Source organism: Sorghum bicolor, chromosome 4 (assembly GCF_000003195.3).
Source record: "Sorghum bicolor cultivar BTx623 chromosome 4, Sorghum_bicolor_NCBIv3, whole genome shotgun sequence".
In the NCBI taxonomy this organism is placed as follows: domain Eukaryota; kingdom Viridiplantae; phylum Streptophyta; class Magnoliopsida; order Poales; family Poaceae; genus Sorghum; species Sorghum bicolor.
The window spans coordinates 5,855,153-5,872,331 of record NC_012873.2 but is presented as its reverse complement, the minus strand read 5'-3'; the positions used below and the strand labels follow the sequence as shown (position 1 = coordinate 5,872,331).

General features: G+C 43.9%; 3 protein-coding genes across 5 annotated transcripts; 1 reads left to right on the top strand and 2 right to left on the bottom strand.

The window, feature by feature from the left end:
* On the bottom strand, nucleotides 231-5,594 carry LOC8079439 (GDSL esterase/lipase At2g42990). Its single transcript, XM_021458770.1, has 3 exons — nucleotides 4,994-5,594; nucleotides 867-1,362; nucleotides 231-733 (listed from the first exon to the last, which is right to left on the bottom strand). Exons 1-3 carry the CDS (start codon nucleotides 5,390-5,392, stop codon nucleotides 537-539), a joined length of 1,092 nt encoding a protein of 363 aa, XP_021314445.1. The 5' UTR covers nucleotides 5,393-5,594; the 3' UTR covers nucleotides 231-536.
* Nucleotides 7,960-9,992, top strand: LOC8077657 (mediator of RNA polymerase II transcription subunit 11). Of its 2 annotated transcripts, XM_002453396.2 has the most exons (4): nucleotides 7,963-8,192; nucleotides 8,271-8,387; nucleotides 8,678-8,872; nucleotides 9,616-9,992. In XM_002453396.2, the coding sequence occupies exons 1-3, from the start codon at nucleotides 8,139-8,141 to the stop codon at nucleotides 8,852-8,854; spliced, it is 348 nt and encodes a 115-aa protein (XP_002453441.1). In that variant the 5' UTR covers nucleotides 7,963-8,138; the 3' UTR covers nucleotides 8,855-8,872; nucleotides 9,616-9,992. The 2 variants fall into 2 exon arrangements, with proteins under 2 accessions (XP_021316191.1, XP_002453441.1); XM_021460516.1 differs by having other exon boundaries at nucleotides 7,960-8,387.
* Nucleotides 11,956-13,084, bottom strand: LOC110435131. Of its 2 annotated transcripts, none has more exons than XM_021460517.1 (2): nucleotides 12,757-13,084; nucleotides 11,956-12,683 (listed from the first exon to the last, which is right to left on the bottom strand). In XM_021460517.1, exons 1-2 carry the CDS (start codon nucleotides 12,815-12,817, stop codon nucleotides 12,427-12,429), a joined length of 318 nt encoding a protein of 105 aa, XP_021316192.1. In that variant the 5' UTR covers nucleotides 12,818-13,084; the 3' UTR covers nucleotides 11,956-12,426. The 2 variants fall into 2 exon arrangements, with proteins under 2 accessions (XP_021316192.1, XP_021316193.1); XM_021460518.1 differs by having other exon boundaries at nucleotides 12,778-13,068.

Sequence of the window (17,179 nt, the reverse complement as noted above, 5' to 3'; positions counted from 1 at the left end):
TCGACGTGCGGCGGCCTAGATGAGCGGGCACGGCAGCCGACACGTGGCCTCGGTGAGCTCCATGCTTGGGGATCCATGTCAGGGCACCCAATACGGTGCTGTCGGAGCCCACACCGGCGACAACAACAATGGTCGTCTCCAAGAAAGAGCAACCGCCCCTACAGGATAGGAGCTTGATCCTATTGAAAATACCATTCGCTAATTTATTATGAAAGAAAAACATGGTTGGCTGGGAAAAAATAGGGCTTAAGTCCTCGGCGGACATCCATGCTATATTTCGACGTGTACGTGCCGAAGAGGATGTCGCCAGGAGGGAGAAGTCTCCACTGCCTCCGACGACGATGACGACAGAATGCCGCGCCGTAGATGCAGTGGCGCCGGCCCCGAAAACAAGAAAGACAAACAGGTGAATTGGTGTCCGTTAATTTTGTTCCACCTATTTCTATGATCACGACAAATCTTTGTGAGATCTCAACTTTTCTATCTGAATATAATTCCATTGCTACTTTGAATACTATACTACTATATATTATACGTTACAGGACGCCTTGTTGGTAGCACACTTGGAGGGTGTGGTTGGCCATGAGCCTGTTCACTTTCTCCGTGGGGTGGAAGGCGTCCCAGAAAAGGTACTTGCTGGCGTCGTCGCAGGTGAGCGGCGCGTCGTCGTTGCACATGAACCCCATCTCGAACCTACCTGTCGCGCAGCACCCCTCCTCCACGTTCTCCAGCCCTGCCATGCATGGTTCAGATAGCGACGTACGTGTGTGAAAAGCAGGGTGAAGGTGAAGGAATTTCCATTGATAATCATTGATCTACAACGTCCAAATGAAATGAGATTGGTGCATGCATGCATGCATGCTCACCAAACTTTTCCGGGTTTGTGATGAGGTCGAGGAAGTTCTCGTAGACGGAGATGTATGCGAGCCTGAGCCTGGGGAACTCGTCCCTCAGGCCGCGCACCATGGCCTGCAGCTTGGCGTTGAAGCTCCTAGCCACGTCGTTGTACTCCTCGACGCAGCCGCCGCCGCGGAGCGCGTTGGTGGTGCGCTCGAGCGGCAGGCAGCCGATGGCGGCGAGCCCCGCGAAGGTGACCCTGCGCGCGCCGAGGCGGTGGATCCGCGCCAGGAACTGCCGCGCGCCGGCGACGAGGAAGTCCTCGAACTCGGGCGGCGTGAACTGCGCGAACCGCCCCGTGGCCAGCGGCAGGAAGTAGTTCTCCAGGAAGTCGTTGGTGCCGATGCTCACCACGTGGAGCGCGCCGCGGACGATGGCCGCGGCGCGGGACGAACCCACGCGCGCGCGGAGACGGCGCTGGTACTCCTCGTAGTACTCCACCTCCTTCCACAGCGGGATCACTGACTAGTGAAACGCCGTTGGTCAGCGGTTCATCCTCGGTATATATTTAGATGTCGTTTAGGATAACGATACAGGTACTGTTTGATTTTCCTTGTTAAATTTTAGCTACCTAACTTTTATTCATTTTAGTAGCTAAAATTTCAAATAAATTGATTAAAAAAAGTTAAAATAATTTAGTTCCATTAGTCACTCAAGAGTAGGTAAAATAATTTTAGCTAGCTAAAATTTAGCAAGGGGAACCAAACAGTCCTATAGTTTTTAAAATATAATTTTAGTCTTTTATTTTTAAAAAAATATTTTTTTTAAAAAAATATATGTATACTTTTATGAGTACAGTACAGGAACAGCTAGCGGTTATTAGGTGAGGCGTGTCAATGTGCCACATGCATTTGTTGTCAAAAAAAATTGTGCCACATGCATGCATGGCAGCTTCGCGTGGACTGCGACCTGCTTCGACAAGAACATACATCATCCAGGTAGTGGTACTAAATGCGGGCCGGCACAGGTGGTTGCATGATCGACGAAGCTAGCATAGGAGTAATCAGCAACGGTCGCATTCATGCTAGCTGCTGCATGAGTTGGGTTCGCCTGAGAAAACAGCTCAAAACCGAGGGCCGCGCCGCACTGCGTCGAGCCATCGACCGACCCGACCGTGCGGTGGTGCGACCGCCGGAACTGCACTGCACATCTGCTGGCGGCACCGCGCGCGCGGTCCCGGACTCCCGGCCGTGCCTCTCTGCCGCGCTCACGAGCATGCAGAACATGCAGTGTCATAGTCATAGCCCATAGTCCTATGTTCCCTCCTATGATCGGCAGGATAGGTGGACGCCGGACGCGACCACCGATAGGAGAGGGGAAAACGGTGCAGGTTGGAGGGAATTGAATGTGTTAACTCCCAGACAAAGACACATTCAATTCTCTGTTTATTTGAGGGAATTAGTCAACTAAGGCTTGTTTAGATCGAAAACGTTTTTAGATTTTGACATTGTAGCACTTTCGTTTTTATTTGACAAACATTGTTCAATTATAGAGTAATAGGTTTAAAAGATTCGTTTCCTGATTTACAGATAAACCGTGCAATTAGTTATTATTTATATTTATATTTAATGCTCCATGCATGTGCCGCAAGATTCAATGTAACGGAGAATCTTGAAAAGTTTTGGTTTTTGGGGTGAACTTAACAAAACCTAAAACAGGTTCTATTTGGCACCGATGTACACACTCCACTATATATGGAGCAGCTTCAAACAAAAATCTAAAAGTTCTAGAGCGAAGTTGCACCTGTTTTATGGAGCATAGTAGTTCCAAACATTCCTTTAGTTGTGAACGAAGGGTAGTACTACATTACTAGCTATGAACTACTACAAGTAAATCTAAAAAAGGCTTCGTCTTTGAGCAAGAGAGCAACCACCCCCACAGGAGATCTAGGACTTGGAGTCCCCGTTAGACAGCCCAATCTTGGATTCCATGCGATTTCAACGTGTACCTGCTGAAGAGGATGTCCCCCAAGAGGCCAAGAGGGAGAAGTCTCCACCGCATCCTCCTTCTCCTCCTCTGACGGTGGAATCCACATTGAACGCGGCGGCACCCTAGTGTAGTGGTGTCTGCACTTGAGATGCTTTGACTGTCCAAGATACTTGAAATGACTAATAATTTACGATAAAGGGAGTACAAGCCACACACTTTTCTGCTTTCGGACGCGAATGAGCTACGCACAATTCTGTTCTGCAGAGACGCGCGCATGGCGATGGCGATACTATTTGATAGTGAAGTGTGAAGACTAGGCGCACAGCTGATGGATCACCAAAGAATAGAAACAATCAGTTGGGGACATATGGTGGTCGGCGGGGCACTTACCAAGACTCCGGCAGTGGCATTTATCGATGTCGATGCCCGTCGATGCGAAGCAGACACCGCACGCGAAGTCGTCGATATTGTAGGCTAGGTCGAGGTAGGCTGGCACAAGCGCCTTGAAGATAAGGTCCGAGGGCAGCCACTCGGCCCGTTGCCGACGGCAGGTGTCAGTTGACAAGCGTCGCACCTTGCTTTTTGTGGTCAATGTTGAGATGCCGTGAGGAATCAATGACGAAATCGGGGACAGAGCTCAGGCTAGGATGAGGGCCCTTGGCATGGCCTTGAGGAGGAGGTGAGCGGGGAGCATGAGGAGAGTGGGGGTTTTTGGAGTGAGCACCGAAAGAAAGGCATGTGAAAATTTCTCCTATCTCCCGTGTAGCTTGATGGCGTCTACCACAATGACTTCTGCACGCACTACCTATGGCCGTTGGTCCACTACCTGTTGCGGCTCTCACCGGCCCATATGGCAACCTACACTTCGACGCCGGTACACACCGAATGTTCCTCGCGGTGAACCTGCAGTTCGTTGATCGCGTCAGCAAGGTGCTCTCCCCGCCTGATGGCGGCCTTGTTATCATCCACGACTACCACCTCTAGGTGCTCCCCACCTTTCTTAGGGCACTCACAATACAAGACTCTATCATAGAGTCTAAGACAATTAATTACATATTATTTATGATATTTTGCTGATGTGGCACCATATTTATTGAATAAAGAGGTAGAAAAAATAAGACTCCAAGTCTTATTTAGACTCTAAGTCCACATTGTTCGAGGTAATAAATGACTTTAGACTCTATGATAGAGTCTGTATTGTGAGTGCCCTTAGTCGTAAGTGCTCGAGTGCCGCCGCCCCCCGGCACTACCTTCCTCTGCCAGCAGCCCCCAGGCCATCTGTCCGTCACCACCCAAGTCAAACCCTAGCACATTCACATTGGTTGCGGCCACTACACATCCATCTGGGGGTAAGTGATCGAGTTCAGATCCAAGATGCAAGGTGGAGGTGGTGACATCGTTGAGCTCGCGAGGGACAAGGGGGCAATGCGGGTGGCAGCCACGTGGCTGGTGCGGAACTACCGCGTTGTGCAGCGCAAGAACAAGTACTACGTCGTGATTGGGAACACCAGTCATTTGTAAGTAACCTGTGAAGTTTGTGAATAATTTATGAACAATTTCACATATATTTCTCTAATGTTTGTTTTTTTTAAAAAAATAGGCATATATTTATGTTATTCTTATATTACACTACTCCGTCCAATAAAGTATACTAAAGAAATCATTGTAGATATAGCTAGTTGTTGGGAGGAATTGTAGATACAACTAGAAATCATTGTATCTAAAGAAATCATTGTAGATATAGCTAGTTGTTCATGCACTTCCGCTGTCTTGGAGCTATATTTACAAATATAGCTAGGCGGTGTAATCATTTACAAAAAAAACTAGTTGTTGGGAGGAGCTAGAACAACCCGTTGTTAGCTAGATAGACTCTCTTTTACTTCAAAAAATACATGAGACAATTCGCGATGTGTAAAAGTGTGCCATACACCACCTTTGTTCTCTTTTGCAAATATAATGTGCAAGCTACACTCTATGAGACTATGACCTAAGTGTATGCAGCAAAAAGCTCAAGTGTATGTACGAGCCATACACTTCTCTGCTTTGGGACGCGAATGAGCCGTGCACAATTCTACTTGGTAGTGAAGTGTGAAGACTACGCACACAGCCGATGGATCGACAAAGGACAGCAATAATTGGCTGGGGCGTACAGCGGCGGGGCACATACCAGGACTCCGGCGGTGGCGTTGTCGATGCCGGTGCCCGCGGACGCGAAGCAGACGCCGCGCGCGAAGTCGTCGATGCCGTAGGCCCGGTCAAGGTAGGCCGGCACGAGCGGCGGCAGGCCGAGCGCCTCGGAGATGAGGTCCGGGGGCAGCCGCCCGTTGCCGAACCGGCCGGTGGCGCGCGGCCCGCCCGGCATGTCGCGGCCGTAGGGCGGGAAGTCGGCGCGCAGCGGGGTGGGGATCTGGTTGTTGTTGCCCGTGTCCACCGTCGAGTCCCCGAACACGATCACCGCCGGCACCCGCGGCGCCGCGGCCCGCGCGACGCTGCTCGTCGTCGTCAGCAGCAGAAGCAGCAGCAGCAGCGCCGCTTCGGCCCCGGAACGGCAGGTCGGCGGCGCCATTGGGAGCGTGTGTGTCAGTGTGTGTGTGTCAGTGTGTGTGATGCAGCTGGCGGCGAGCGAGTGGTGTTTTTGAGAGCGCGCTGCTGGTTTCTTGCGGCAATAAATGGAGGTGAGCTGGTAAGGTGGCGGGAAGGAACTGTGGCGACAGCTACTACAAGACTGCAGAGTGCAGAGAAGGGAGCAGAGGCTCACGAGTCACAGTTCGATGTGTCTGTTGCGTCGAGTTGTCGCTTTGGGTCTTGTTGGCTTGCTGAACCGCAAGGCTAGCTAGATCACCTGCTAGATGGCTTGACGCTGAAATGAATTGCTGCCAACTTGAGATCACACCAAGTTTCCCTGCATAGTACTATTCAGCTAGCTAGCAAGATTGCATCACTGACTTGCTTTTATCTTTTCTTGAAAAACTCTGATGATTTTGATTGGCATCTTGTCTCGAATAGGCAGACGTGAGCATTCAGTTTTTGCCAAAATGGCTCAGAGTTGGTGCAGAGATTTGTACGAAGTGGCCAGATCTTGTGACGGGTATGGACGAACAGAGTTTGGAAGTAAAGAAATTTTCTAGGAGGACAATCATATGGGAAGACTTTTCTCCTTCAATATCTCTCTTTACTGGTGAGTAATAATATCTCTCTTCATATGAGGATAATGTTGGTACAACAACTCATGCTATTTTGTACAATTCATTTATATGTCCCGCTTTTACATTTTAATGGCTCTGTCGACATCCCTTTCCATGTTATTAGGTATTATAATCTTGTGAATTTTTTCTCTGTTTATTAAACTCTCATACTGAACTATCTGCAGTGAATACAGATGCGAAATTTGCTGCTGAAAGTGGAAGCTCGGGTGATTCATAGCTTCGTCAATGTGCTTTTTGCCTTTCGGATGCTCAAATGGCTGAAGCGTATGCTCTGAAGAAATGCCTAAGTTTGGTGCATCACATAGGACGCGGAAATTTCATGGTGCAATTAGATTGTTTGGAGGTGGACCGAGATAATGAAGAATGGCGGCTTCTTGGCATCTGCAACAGCTCCAATCTTTAAGAAATGCTATAACATGTGGAAGGATTTTTGATGGGCACGATCAAGCATTGTGAGCTAGCTTCGATAAATTTTTGTTTCTAAATATTGTTATATTTGAGTTGGTTCACTCCTAGTTTCATTATTCCAATTTTATCAAACGATGTAACACATTGTTATCAGAGGAATAAGCTTGTCGGATGGTTTTGTCAAAAAAAAAAAACTCTGATACTGAACTATGCTTATATTTCTATTATAATTTAATATAATATCATAGGACATTTTAACTTAAAATCTCATGTTATAAGTTGAGTATTCAATTGGGAAATTTATCAATATACATAAGTTAGTTCTGTGTACAGTCGTGATAGCGTTGTAGGGGCAGTGGCGAAGGGTGAAAGAAATTGTAGGGGCAGGGGAGGCAAATTTTTTTAGAAAAAAAAAACCTGTAACAAGGGACGGAGGTGCGGAGCTCTACACAAGGGTGGGCCGTAAGCTGAAAAATGACGAGTGTAGGGCTGCTGGCTGCTGGCGGCTGGCTGGCTTCTTGGCCTGGTTCTGCTGGCTGCAGGCTGGCTTCTGAGTTCTAAGCCTGGAGGCCTTGGTAATCATTGGGCCTTGCAAATTTTCACCGGGCCAAGGAGGGCGAAGAGCCTAGTTCAGTATTCGGCTGGCTGGCTGTAGTAAAAATTTAATGGATCATGCATAATTGAGTTATAGATTTATTTAGTTTTATGTTTGTTAAATTGTTTTTAAATAGTTAAAAGTGTGTAAACATAGAAACGAGTATGAAATTTCTACTACATTTAGAGCATACAATAATTAGACCACTACAAAAAATTCACCACAATTGGACCACTATAAATTAATTAGAGAAAAACATAGATTTAAAGCTACAAAAAATTATAGTAAAGTGAATTATATTATATATTTATTGTGTAGATCTACCCGAAGTTCAACAAAATTAAATTTTTTTTATTTTATGAATTTTCAATGGTTTACTATGATGTTTTTAAATATTTAATCAAAATTAAAAAAAAGACAAAACCACCTTTAAAAATGACCTATAACTGGGTTATAGAGATAAAATGAATGGTTTTAAAAAGTTAAGGGAGATGGTTTACTTAGTTTCGAGTTTAGGAGAAAAACTAAACTTTAAGGATAGTTCATGGAGATAAAATGGACCTTTTTTTCAAAAGTCAAAACATCAGAACTTTGAGAATACTACCTCTGTCCATAATAAATACATGTCTCGTTCAACGAGGAGTCAAACATTTTTAAGTTTGACTAAATATATACAAAAATATACTAATATTTATTATATGTAATATGTATCATTAGTTTGAGTATGAAATATACTTTCATAATAAATATATTTATTTATGGATACAAAATTAATATTATATAATATATTTTTAGTCAAGCTTAAATAAAAGAATATATACACATTTATTTGTGGACTGAGGGAGTAGTTCAGTTGAGGTTGGGATGAAAGTAATTTAGAATGGAGTGAGTATTTGACTCCAAACGCAAAGCAGACCAGAGTCCACAAGCCAGCCCACAGGCCACATCCGACGGCCCATCCGGCCTTTCCCACTCCTCGCCGATTCCTCCGACAGAGAGAGAGAGAACGCCGGCCGCAATCGGGAACGGTGAACCCTGGCAGCCGGCAGCGTCGCGCCACCGACCCCTTTCTCCGCCGCCTCTCCTCCTCGTCGCCGGTGAAGATGATTCCCCAGAGCCAGAGCAGCTCCCTGCAGCGCCTTCAACTCGTCGAGAAGGTAACGGTCCGCACCCCGATCTCGGTGGTTGTCATTTCGGTTCCTTACGCTGGCTGGATGTTTGTTGTGCGTGTGCAGCGGATAGTGCGGGTGCTGGAGCTTGCGGGAGCGGTGATGGAGGAGCTGGGGAACTCTCAGGGCCCTCGCAACGATGCAGTCGCCGCGCACTGCCGCGAGTTCATGATCGCTATGAAGGTAACCAGTCCACTGCCTGCCCTCAGATCTTTAGGCTGCGCGTTCCTGTTGTTACCCGTTATGCCCCTCGATCCTTGCTAATCTCATGCTAGAGAGACTGTTGGAAAATCAAGAGCTGTTTTAAGATTCTGTATACAAAATTTTTGCTCTGGTCAATTTTACTCTGTTTCCATCAAATTGACTATGTAAATATATGCATTTGCTCATCAATTGTTTTTTATTTAACGCAGTATACATGCCACCAATCATTCATGATAACTCACTGCTTAATTATGTTTTGGTTGGCATAGGAAATTCAAACAACGTTGCGTGAGGAAATCAAAAGTGCTTGTGAATATCGTCCATTTGAAAAGTGTGATTATAATGCAAGGATTGCTAATGAGATATGCTGCAAGAAGCTGGAGTATGTAATTGAGAAGTTGGATACCATGCAACAGAACCTTGAACAGAGCATGGATGATGTTTAGCGAGCTGGCTACACAGTAGTAAGTGTACCCTTTTTTTCTAATAAAAAGTGTAGCCTGCTGAGCGAATAGGATAGTCTATGATGATAGTATCCGCTCAATCAGGTGTTTTTGTCAATACTTTGCTGCAGTGGTAGAGTTGGTGAATTAGCTCTTTTCAATTTCTTGGTACTTGCAATGCAACTATTATACACTACATGACTTCTGTTGCGTTATATATTACTCAATCCGTTCCAAATTAGAGATTGTTTTGGCTTTTCTAGATACACAACTTTTATTATGTATCTAGACATATTGTATATCTAGGTGCATAGCAAAAGCTATGCACCTAGAAAAGCCAAAAAGACCTATAATTTGGAACAGAGGGTGGTACATGTTTACAGGGATTTCTATTTTGGGTTGTAAATTTGCTTGCAGAAGTTCCTTCCATTTGTGTCTTGATGTTTAAACTTCAAGCTTTCATCTTCTCATTCTCAATGTGTAATTCTGTTGTTTGAGAGGATAATGTTCACACCGGATATTTGTATTTAAATACACTGCTGATATCGCTTGTTATATGGCTAGCTCTTATAATGCTTCCATATGCCCACAAGGGCCATAATTCTCTCTCTCTCTCTCTCTCTCTCTCTCTCTCTCTCTTTCTGCCGCATTAAGATTCTACAATAATCTTTTCTGGTACTCATCCTTTATGAATTGTCTACCTTCTAAATGTGGATCAGGTTTCCTCTGAGTTGAATTACTCATACTCTGTTGATTACTTTCAGGTTTGGGAGCAACAGATGATCGAGCAGTACACAGAAGGAATGTATAAGCATTCTATGAACCTATAATTGCAGGAAGCTTTTGCTCAACTCTGGGACTGTAACTTGTGGTTTGTTTGTATTCCATGTTCTGTGACAGAGTTCTTAGTTTAGCTGCCTGCTGATGCTCAGTAGCATTGATCTTGGCCTGAGTAGGATAGGAGTAGCATCCTTGAGCTTAAAATCGTGGGATTTTAAGGCAATGTATTTTACCGATAAGAATTTGCTCTTCTGTATTGCGTGGACTCGGTTCATCCTTAGAACATGCCTTTTGGTATATTGTAAACTCATTTTTCAATGATGACCTTCATGTGTTTGCAATGAATGCTGTTTTAGTTTAATTGTTCATGCTGGTTCGACATCCATTGCATTTAAAGCTTATCAGGTTTTATCTGCTGTAAATACTGTATGACTATTTAGTCTAGTTTAGAGAGCAGGTAAAACATAAATGAGCCATTTATCTGTCATTAATCTTGAAATCTATGACATGTAAAATGATTGGGTATGCCGCCACATCAACGTCTTGAAATCCAAAATACATTGAAGATTCATATTCCATCGTATGATTTTCAATGTATCTTCCAAGTGCATCTTTTTTGTTTGCAGACTTGTTCTTTAATGAAGGTCACCAATTAGGTGAACAAAATGTTTTATTTCGAAGATGGAGAGAACTCATCCCTTGAGTCCTATTGGTGTCAGGTCAAGGAGTGTGATGGACATATGAAGTTAGCTGACACCCTTAAGGTTATGTGTTACTCATTTCCCATTTACAATGAGTGTCTTGGGGAACATACCTTTGCCGAAGAGGGGAAGGACCCGTCGGTTGGGGTCAGAAGAGAATGGTTGGCAAAATCGCAGAGGAAACTGATTCTATTGAGAGATACATATCATTTCTTGTTGAAGTCACTTGAGGCCTGGGCTCAGGGATATGGCTGCTATGCCTACTCCAACCACATGATCAGGGAGTTCTGTAGCAGCATTTACAAAGAAGGGAAGCTCAACAAGCGTCAGAGCTAGTCGGCCCAATCTCCATACATGTGCTCAAGTAGTGCAGCACACTACTGAGGCTCAGAAAATGGAGAATAGGCCTTGGCCTAATTTTGATCTAAATTAAGTCACTGGTGTTAGAAGACAGAGGTGACCACATTCCTCGCGTAGAGGAGGGGTAAACCATATAGGAGTTGAGGGAGACACTTGCTCATGATTTCGTGCCTATATAGCCTCAGCTTTGTGCAGTTGAGGCCCCAGAACCTCGTGTCAATGAGGAACCAGAATTGGAATCGACCCAACAGGTGCTGATGATGAGGTGGACAATTGCTCCTAGACTCCTATTGTCTAGCTTTGTTCTAGTCCATGGATCCATCCACAATTTATGTCACTTGGACCAATCACCAACCGAGTGTTGTGGTAAGTACATAGACAACTACTTCGCTTTCAGCTTTAACTTTCCAACATATGGTTCCTTATCACTATCCATACTTTCAGTGGGGAATATAGTAAATTACCATGCTGCAACACATGGAGAGCCAATAACTGGACTGGAAAATAGAATGATGATGATGATGAACTCCTGAACGAGGTAGCTACCTCTTTGTTCATTTTGAAGCATATCTATTACTGTCTCCTTGTACCTCTTTGTGCTGCCATTTTTATTTTTCAAATCACAACTGAAGCAGCATTTTGCGTTAAGTGTTAGACATATGTATTATAGGCGTGCATATTATTGGGCTGGGCCTGTGCCGTGTGTCCATATCTAGCCGGCCAGCCTTAGCTGTGATTGGATTAGGATTAGGGAGGTAATCGTATCTTGTGCTGTTTCCATAATCCGATCGATTCCTCCCTATACATATACATGTACATGGTTCCAATCTAATAAATCCAGTAATCATTGCTGCTTTCATGGTATCAAATAGCTAGTTTCTCTCTTGACCTCCTTCCGCTGCTCCAACCGCGTCGTTGCCGCCGGCGCTGCTCCCTGCGTGATCCGCCTCGGGTTGTCGCTTTCCCCCACGCACGTACCTCGCGTGTTGGCCCCCACCCCCTTTCCCTTTCCAATGCCTGAGATTCCTCCTGGATCGCCACCAGCTGCGTCTGCTGCTGCCGTCAAGGACAAGAAGGTGGTCGATTCCAGCTCGACAGACTTTGCGGCCCATGCCAAGAAGGAGCGCCTCCTCTAGGAGCAACAGGTGTGCGAGGCTGTTCTAGCCTGCGCGCTCCAGGCTGAGCAGGAGGAATTTTTTTTATTGGACTACTAGCTCTATGGCACTATGAATATAACTACATCTATTGCACACTTCATCTCCTTTTAATAATATATAAGTCATCAACAAACATCAAACAATGACTAGATCAACATAATGTCATATTGGCAAGAGTACCAAATACAAATTCATCATAAAAAAAACAGAACTGCAAATAAGGTAGTTTGGGAGATATGATCATCATTAAGGCCCTGTTTGGTTCCCCTTGCTAAATTTTAGCTAGCTAAAATTATTTTAGCTACTCTTGAGTGACTAATGGAACTAAACTATTTTAGCTTCTTTTAGTCAATGTGTTTGGAACTTTAGCTACTAAAGTGACTAAAGTTTAGCTAGCTAAAATTTAGCAAGGGGATCCAAACAGGGCCTAAATGTAATTGATCCTCTCAGGGATGATCATAATTATTATTGATTTGATTTGCACCATTATTTGGAGAGCAGACACTCCATTTCCAAATGCCCCAACTCTGTTGGCATCACCCTAGGAGCATGGTTGGCTCAGGCTCTAAGCAGAACATTAGTTGAGTTGGTCACGAATCATGGACTGTATTTCAACTAACTTGTCATGGTAATTTTTCAACTCCTCCAATCCTATTCCCTCAAAGTCGCCATTCATCATGCGCACCAGTTTTGGATCAAAATTCTTCTCCCGGGCCTTCAGCTCCTCACCTCGGAGTTTTGAAGCCTCTATCTGTTTCTTCAGCTTTGCTTCCTTTTTCATGAAATGTTGCAGTACAGCCATCATAACAGTGCCTTTGCTATTGCTAGCATCACCTGCAAAGATAGATTCATTATCAGAGTTGATACTTGATAGAAATAGAATAGTGGTTAAAGTAATAATGCTTACTGGTCGATGATAAGATCATACCAGTGTTCTGTTTATCCATTCTCGATGAACCCTTCACCATTGACTACTCCAGTACTCAATGTATTCTAGTGTCTTCTGTGTATGTGTGAAAATGATGTGCGAAGACTGCTGTAGCAGGATTATGTGGATGCCTTTATATAGAGTTTTGTGTGTTAGGTGGTATTGAATTTTATAAGGCTGTACATTTAATTCATTCAAAGTTGAGCTATCTAAAGATTGGATGTATCCAGCCAGCATCAGTGGATTGGTTGGTGCTTACAAAATGTGATTTTTATTAGCAGGTAATAATTGCGAATATGCGTATATTTGGTGGGATTCGATATGTGCAAAACTGAACCGCTGAAAGTTTGGGTAGGCCCATTCTGGACGAATAGGTAGAAATGAAATATAATAATGGCATAGAAAGGTGCTTTTTAGCAGGTAATAATTGCACATATGTGTATATTTGGTGGGATTCGATATGTGCAAACCTGAACCACTGAAAGTTGGATACGCCCAGTCTGAACGAATAGGTAAAACTGGAAGATAATACGTATATTTGGTGAGATTTGATATGTGCAAAACTGAACCACTGAAAGTTGGATATACCCAATCTGAACGAATAGGTAAAAATGAAAGATAATACTGGCGTAGAAACAAAGGTGCACATTTGGCAGATAGTAAATACACAATTGCGTATATTTACTAGGATTCAGCTTGTGCAAAAATTGAACTGTTGAAGTTTGGATACCATTGGGGAAATGGATCACATCACCCACCTTTGTCCCAGTATGGCCTCTGAACCATGTGACACTGTAACTGGTCCAGATTGAAAACTAGCCGGAGCCACAGAGGGGAAGCTCCTGGGCTCTGAAGCCTTATGGATGACTTCCCACATCGGTGGAGGCCTCCACACCAGGAGCCTCATGTGTTGTCCTCAAGAAACTGACACCTGGAGCCCACCAAAAGTTACTAGGACGAGGTGAGCCCATGACACGTCACACATTCAGAAGTGAGAGGGAGCATATGTATATACAAAGATATGTAGAGATTTTCTTTACTATATATCGAGATCGAGTTATCAAAGTTTATCTACAGCGAGGTTCAAAATCTTGAGGAAATCAAGAAAAATAAGAAAATCTTTCATATTATCTCTTATCACTTGCACAAAGTAGAGAGGGAGGGTATTCTTAGGTAACTAGCACGCAGGTAAAATGTGATGAATAGACAGGCATGAAAGATAATACTGATGTAGATAAACAGGTGCATATTTAGCAGGTAGAAAATTTGCATATTTGGTATATCATGTTCTGTGTATGAGGGACTATGCAAGTTAATTAGAAACTTGTTTGGCGGTTAGTGTCACTTGTTGGGTAAGTATTGTTCATTGGAAGTTCTTTACATATATGTGGCAGAAACACATCCATATGTGAGGAATAAGTGTCCTTAATTAACATATTCTACTTGCCTTGGTTACCTTCCTTTACCCTTGCACCCATTGAGTGAAATGCAGAAAACCTTGCCCATTCAGCACAAACAGAGTAGAAAAACCGATGTCTGCGCTAGATTAGGAATGGCGCACCACTGAAGGAGTACAAATTTGAAAACTGGTTTTTATCTCTGCAAGAATACTTTATGTTTTAAGCGGACTGCACCCTATTGGTACTCAACATAGGAGTTTGGTCTTCCAAGTTTATAAATGCTAATGTCATTGACCTTTTCCGGTTACTGCTTTTTTGTCATGTAAGCTGCAAGAAATATCAGTTTCCCCTTTTCAGCCGTTTCAGGTTCGACGTGTATGAAGATAAACCAGAGGATGCGCGAATTGGATGTTTGGTGGAAGAAAGAAGCATACATACTTTCTCAAGATAAAAAGGACACTTAGGCCTTGTTTAGTTTACCTCAAAAACCAAAAACTTTTCAAAATTTTCCGTCACATCAAATCTTGCGGCACATGCATGGAGCATTAAATATAGATTAAAACAAAAACTAATTGCACAGTTTGACTGTAAATCGCAAGACGAATCTTTTAAGCTTAATTACTCCATAATTGGACAATGTTTGTTAAATAAAAACGAAAATGCTAGTGTCAAAATCCAAAAACTTTTTGGATATAAACAAGGCCTACTGTACATAGTTTTAGTTAATACAATAATGTTGCTAATAACCGTGATAATTCTTTTGCGTGTAGGAATGGCAGACCGAGAGCAAGAATTCGTCGAGTAATTGGCTGATCGTTGTACTCTGTAGCTGTATATATGGTTATATGACTACTGCTTTTACTGCTATGCTGTAGATTATTTCCAGTTGACAGTTGGTGTACCATAGATTGACATTCAGTGAGTTCTAGTCCAGATTTCCCTTTACTTTGCCTCGATCGTCCTTTTCACTTTGTCTCTTTGGTTTTACACTTGCCAACCTACCAACGAAATAGAAACGCTTTCAGCTTTGGCCAAAGCGCTGAGTTCGTCCGAGCTCGTTCACCAATTCTGTAATTTGATTTGAACTTTCGACTATGATCCTGATATAGGCCTTGTTTAGTTCTAACTTTTTTTTGCAAAATGAATACTGTAGCACTTTTGTTTGTATTTGACGAATATTGTTAGGCTCAAAAGATTCGTCTCATAAATTACAGATAAACTATGTAATTAGTTATTTTTTATCTATATTTAATACTTTATGCATGTGCCGTAACATTTGATGTGACGGAGAATCTGGGAGAGAAACAGTTATTTGGCTGGGCTTTAACCCAATCCATGTCCATCCAAGTGGATGGGCTAGAAATTTAGTTCTGAGGAGGTGGTGTCTGATATAATGTGGTACACTACACTGATGGAATTTGTTTATTACATATTGCTATTGCTACAGACCTCCAGGTTATTTTTCCACGGTTTTACATCATATAAGCAAATTAATTTGTTCTATAAATTTGATCTTTGCAAAGAATTTGCTTTTTAAACAGTTAGGCAATTAATAAATTGATGCATGGCTATTAGACTGAACAGTTACTTTCCGTCTAGGAGTGAATTCTCAAATCACACAATGGAGATGCTTAGACAAGGAAATCAAGTTTTATCACGAAGCCATATGCACAGGGAGGCCCACCTAATCTAATGGACCAAGGGGTGATAGGCTGGCTAGGAAAAAAAAACCATAATTTCTTAGATTTCATATCCGTCTAGGAGTGAATTCTCAAATCACACAATCGTGGCCGTCGTGGTGATAGGCTGGCTAGGAACAAGGGGGAAAAAAGCAGCGGATATGAAATCAAAGAAATTATGGTTTTTTGATTCATACCATTGCAATTTTTAAAGTATGAAAAAATACCATTACTATTCACCTATTTTGAAGCGTGCCATTACAATTCTTTGCCACAAGAATACCATAGAATACGCATGTGGACGGGTTGAGTGTATTCTCGTATGGACTCAAATACTCTTGTCTCCCTCTCACTGACGCAAGGGCCCCACATGTTAGCTTCTTCTTCCTCTTTGTCAAGCGATGTGACGCCTGCCGCTGCAGGCTGAGGAGATGGTCGTGCTCGCCATCCGCACAAGCGCCGTCGTGCATGTTGTACATCAGCTTTGACAACAGATTATCGAGCTCGGCCGTGACCTGGAGGCATCCGAGCGGTTGTTGGGCTAGGCCATCAAAGAGGCCAATTCAAACGGTGTTGGGCTGCCCTCATCGCCTCACACGGCAGGTTCGTACCTGCTTCGACGCCGCAGCCGCACTCGCCTCCCGCACCAGCGTCCTCAGTCTTCACGCCACTCCCCGCCGTTCACTCACGCCGTCGCCTGAGAAGATAATGATTGAGATTTGAGAGGGGCTTTGGGTTGTGTCGGGGCCTTAGCAGCCAAGTTCCCGGAACATAGGGTACGTGGTACGGGAACGTGGTACGCGGTACGACATTCTCATAAACTATGGAACGTAGGGGGTATATAGCTTCGTCTCGTTCCTTTAAGTTGCGGAACGCGTTCCACTTTCTAAAGGAACATGTTTGGGACGTAGTGGTTGGCTCATGTAGTTTTACGTGTTGTTTTGAACCAAATGAGTTCGATTCCTAGCGTGATATAATTTACTACTGTATTTTTGTTTCATTTAGGGCTGTCCAACTCCAACCTTAAGGCTCATTGCAGGTCTAGGCCAATGAGTCAATCACCATCTAGATTTTTCGCCGACCGCTCACGGACGGGCACGGCGCAGTATGCACACACACCACGAAGTTCCATAGTCGCTTGGGACTGACGTTCCTATGATTGCTCCTATATATGATTCGTGTTCCACCGCATTTGGGAACGATGTTCCATGATGTTCCCGTTCCACGTTTCGGGACGAAGTTCCCGGAACGGGGAACGTGCCCATGTTCCCGTACCCCGGCTGCTAAGGTCGGGGCCACAAGACAGAAGGAGGCGTCTTCAAG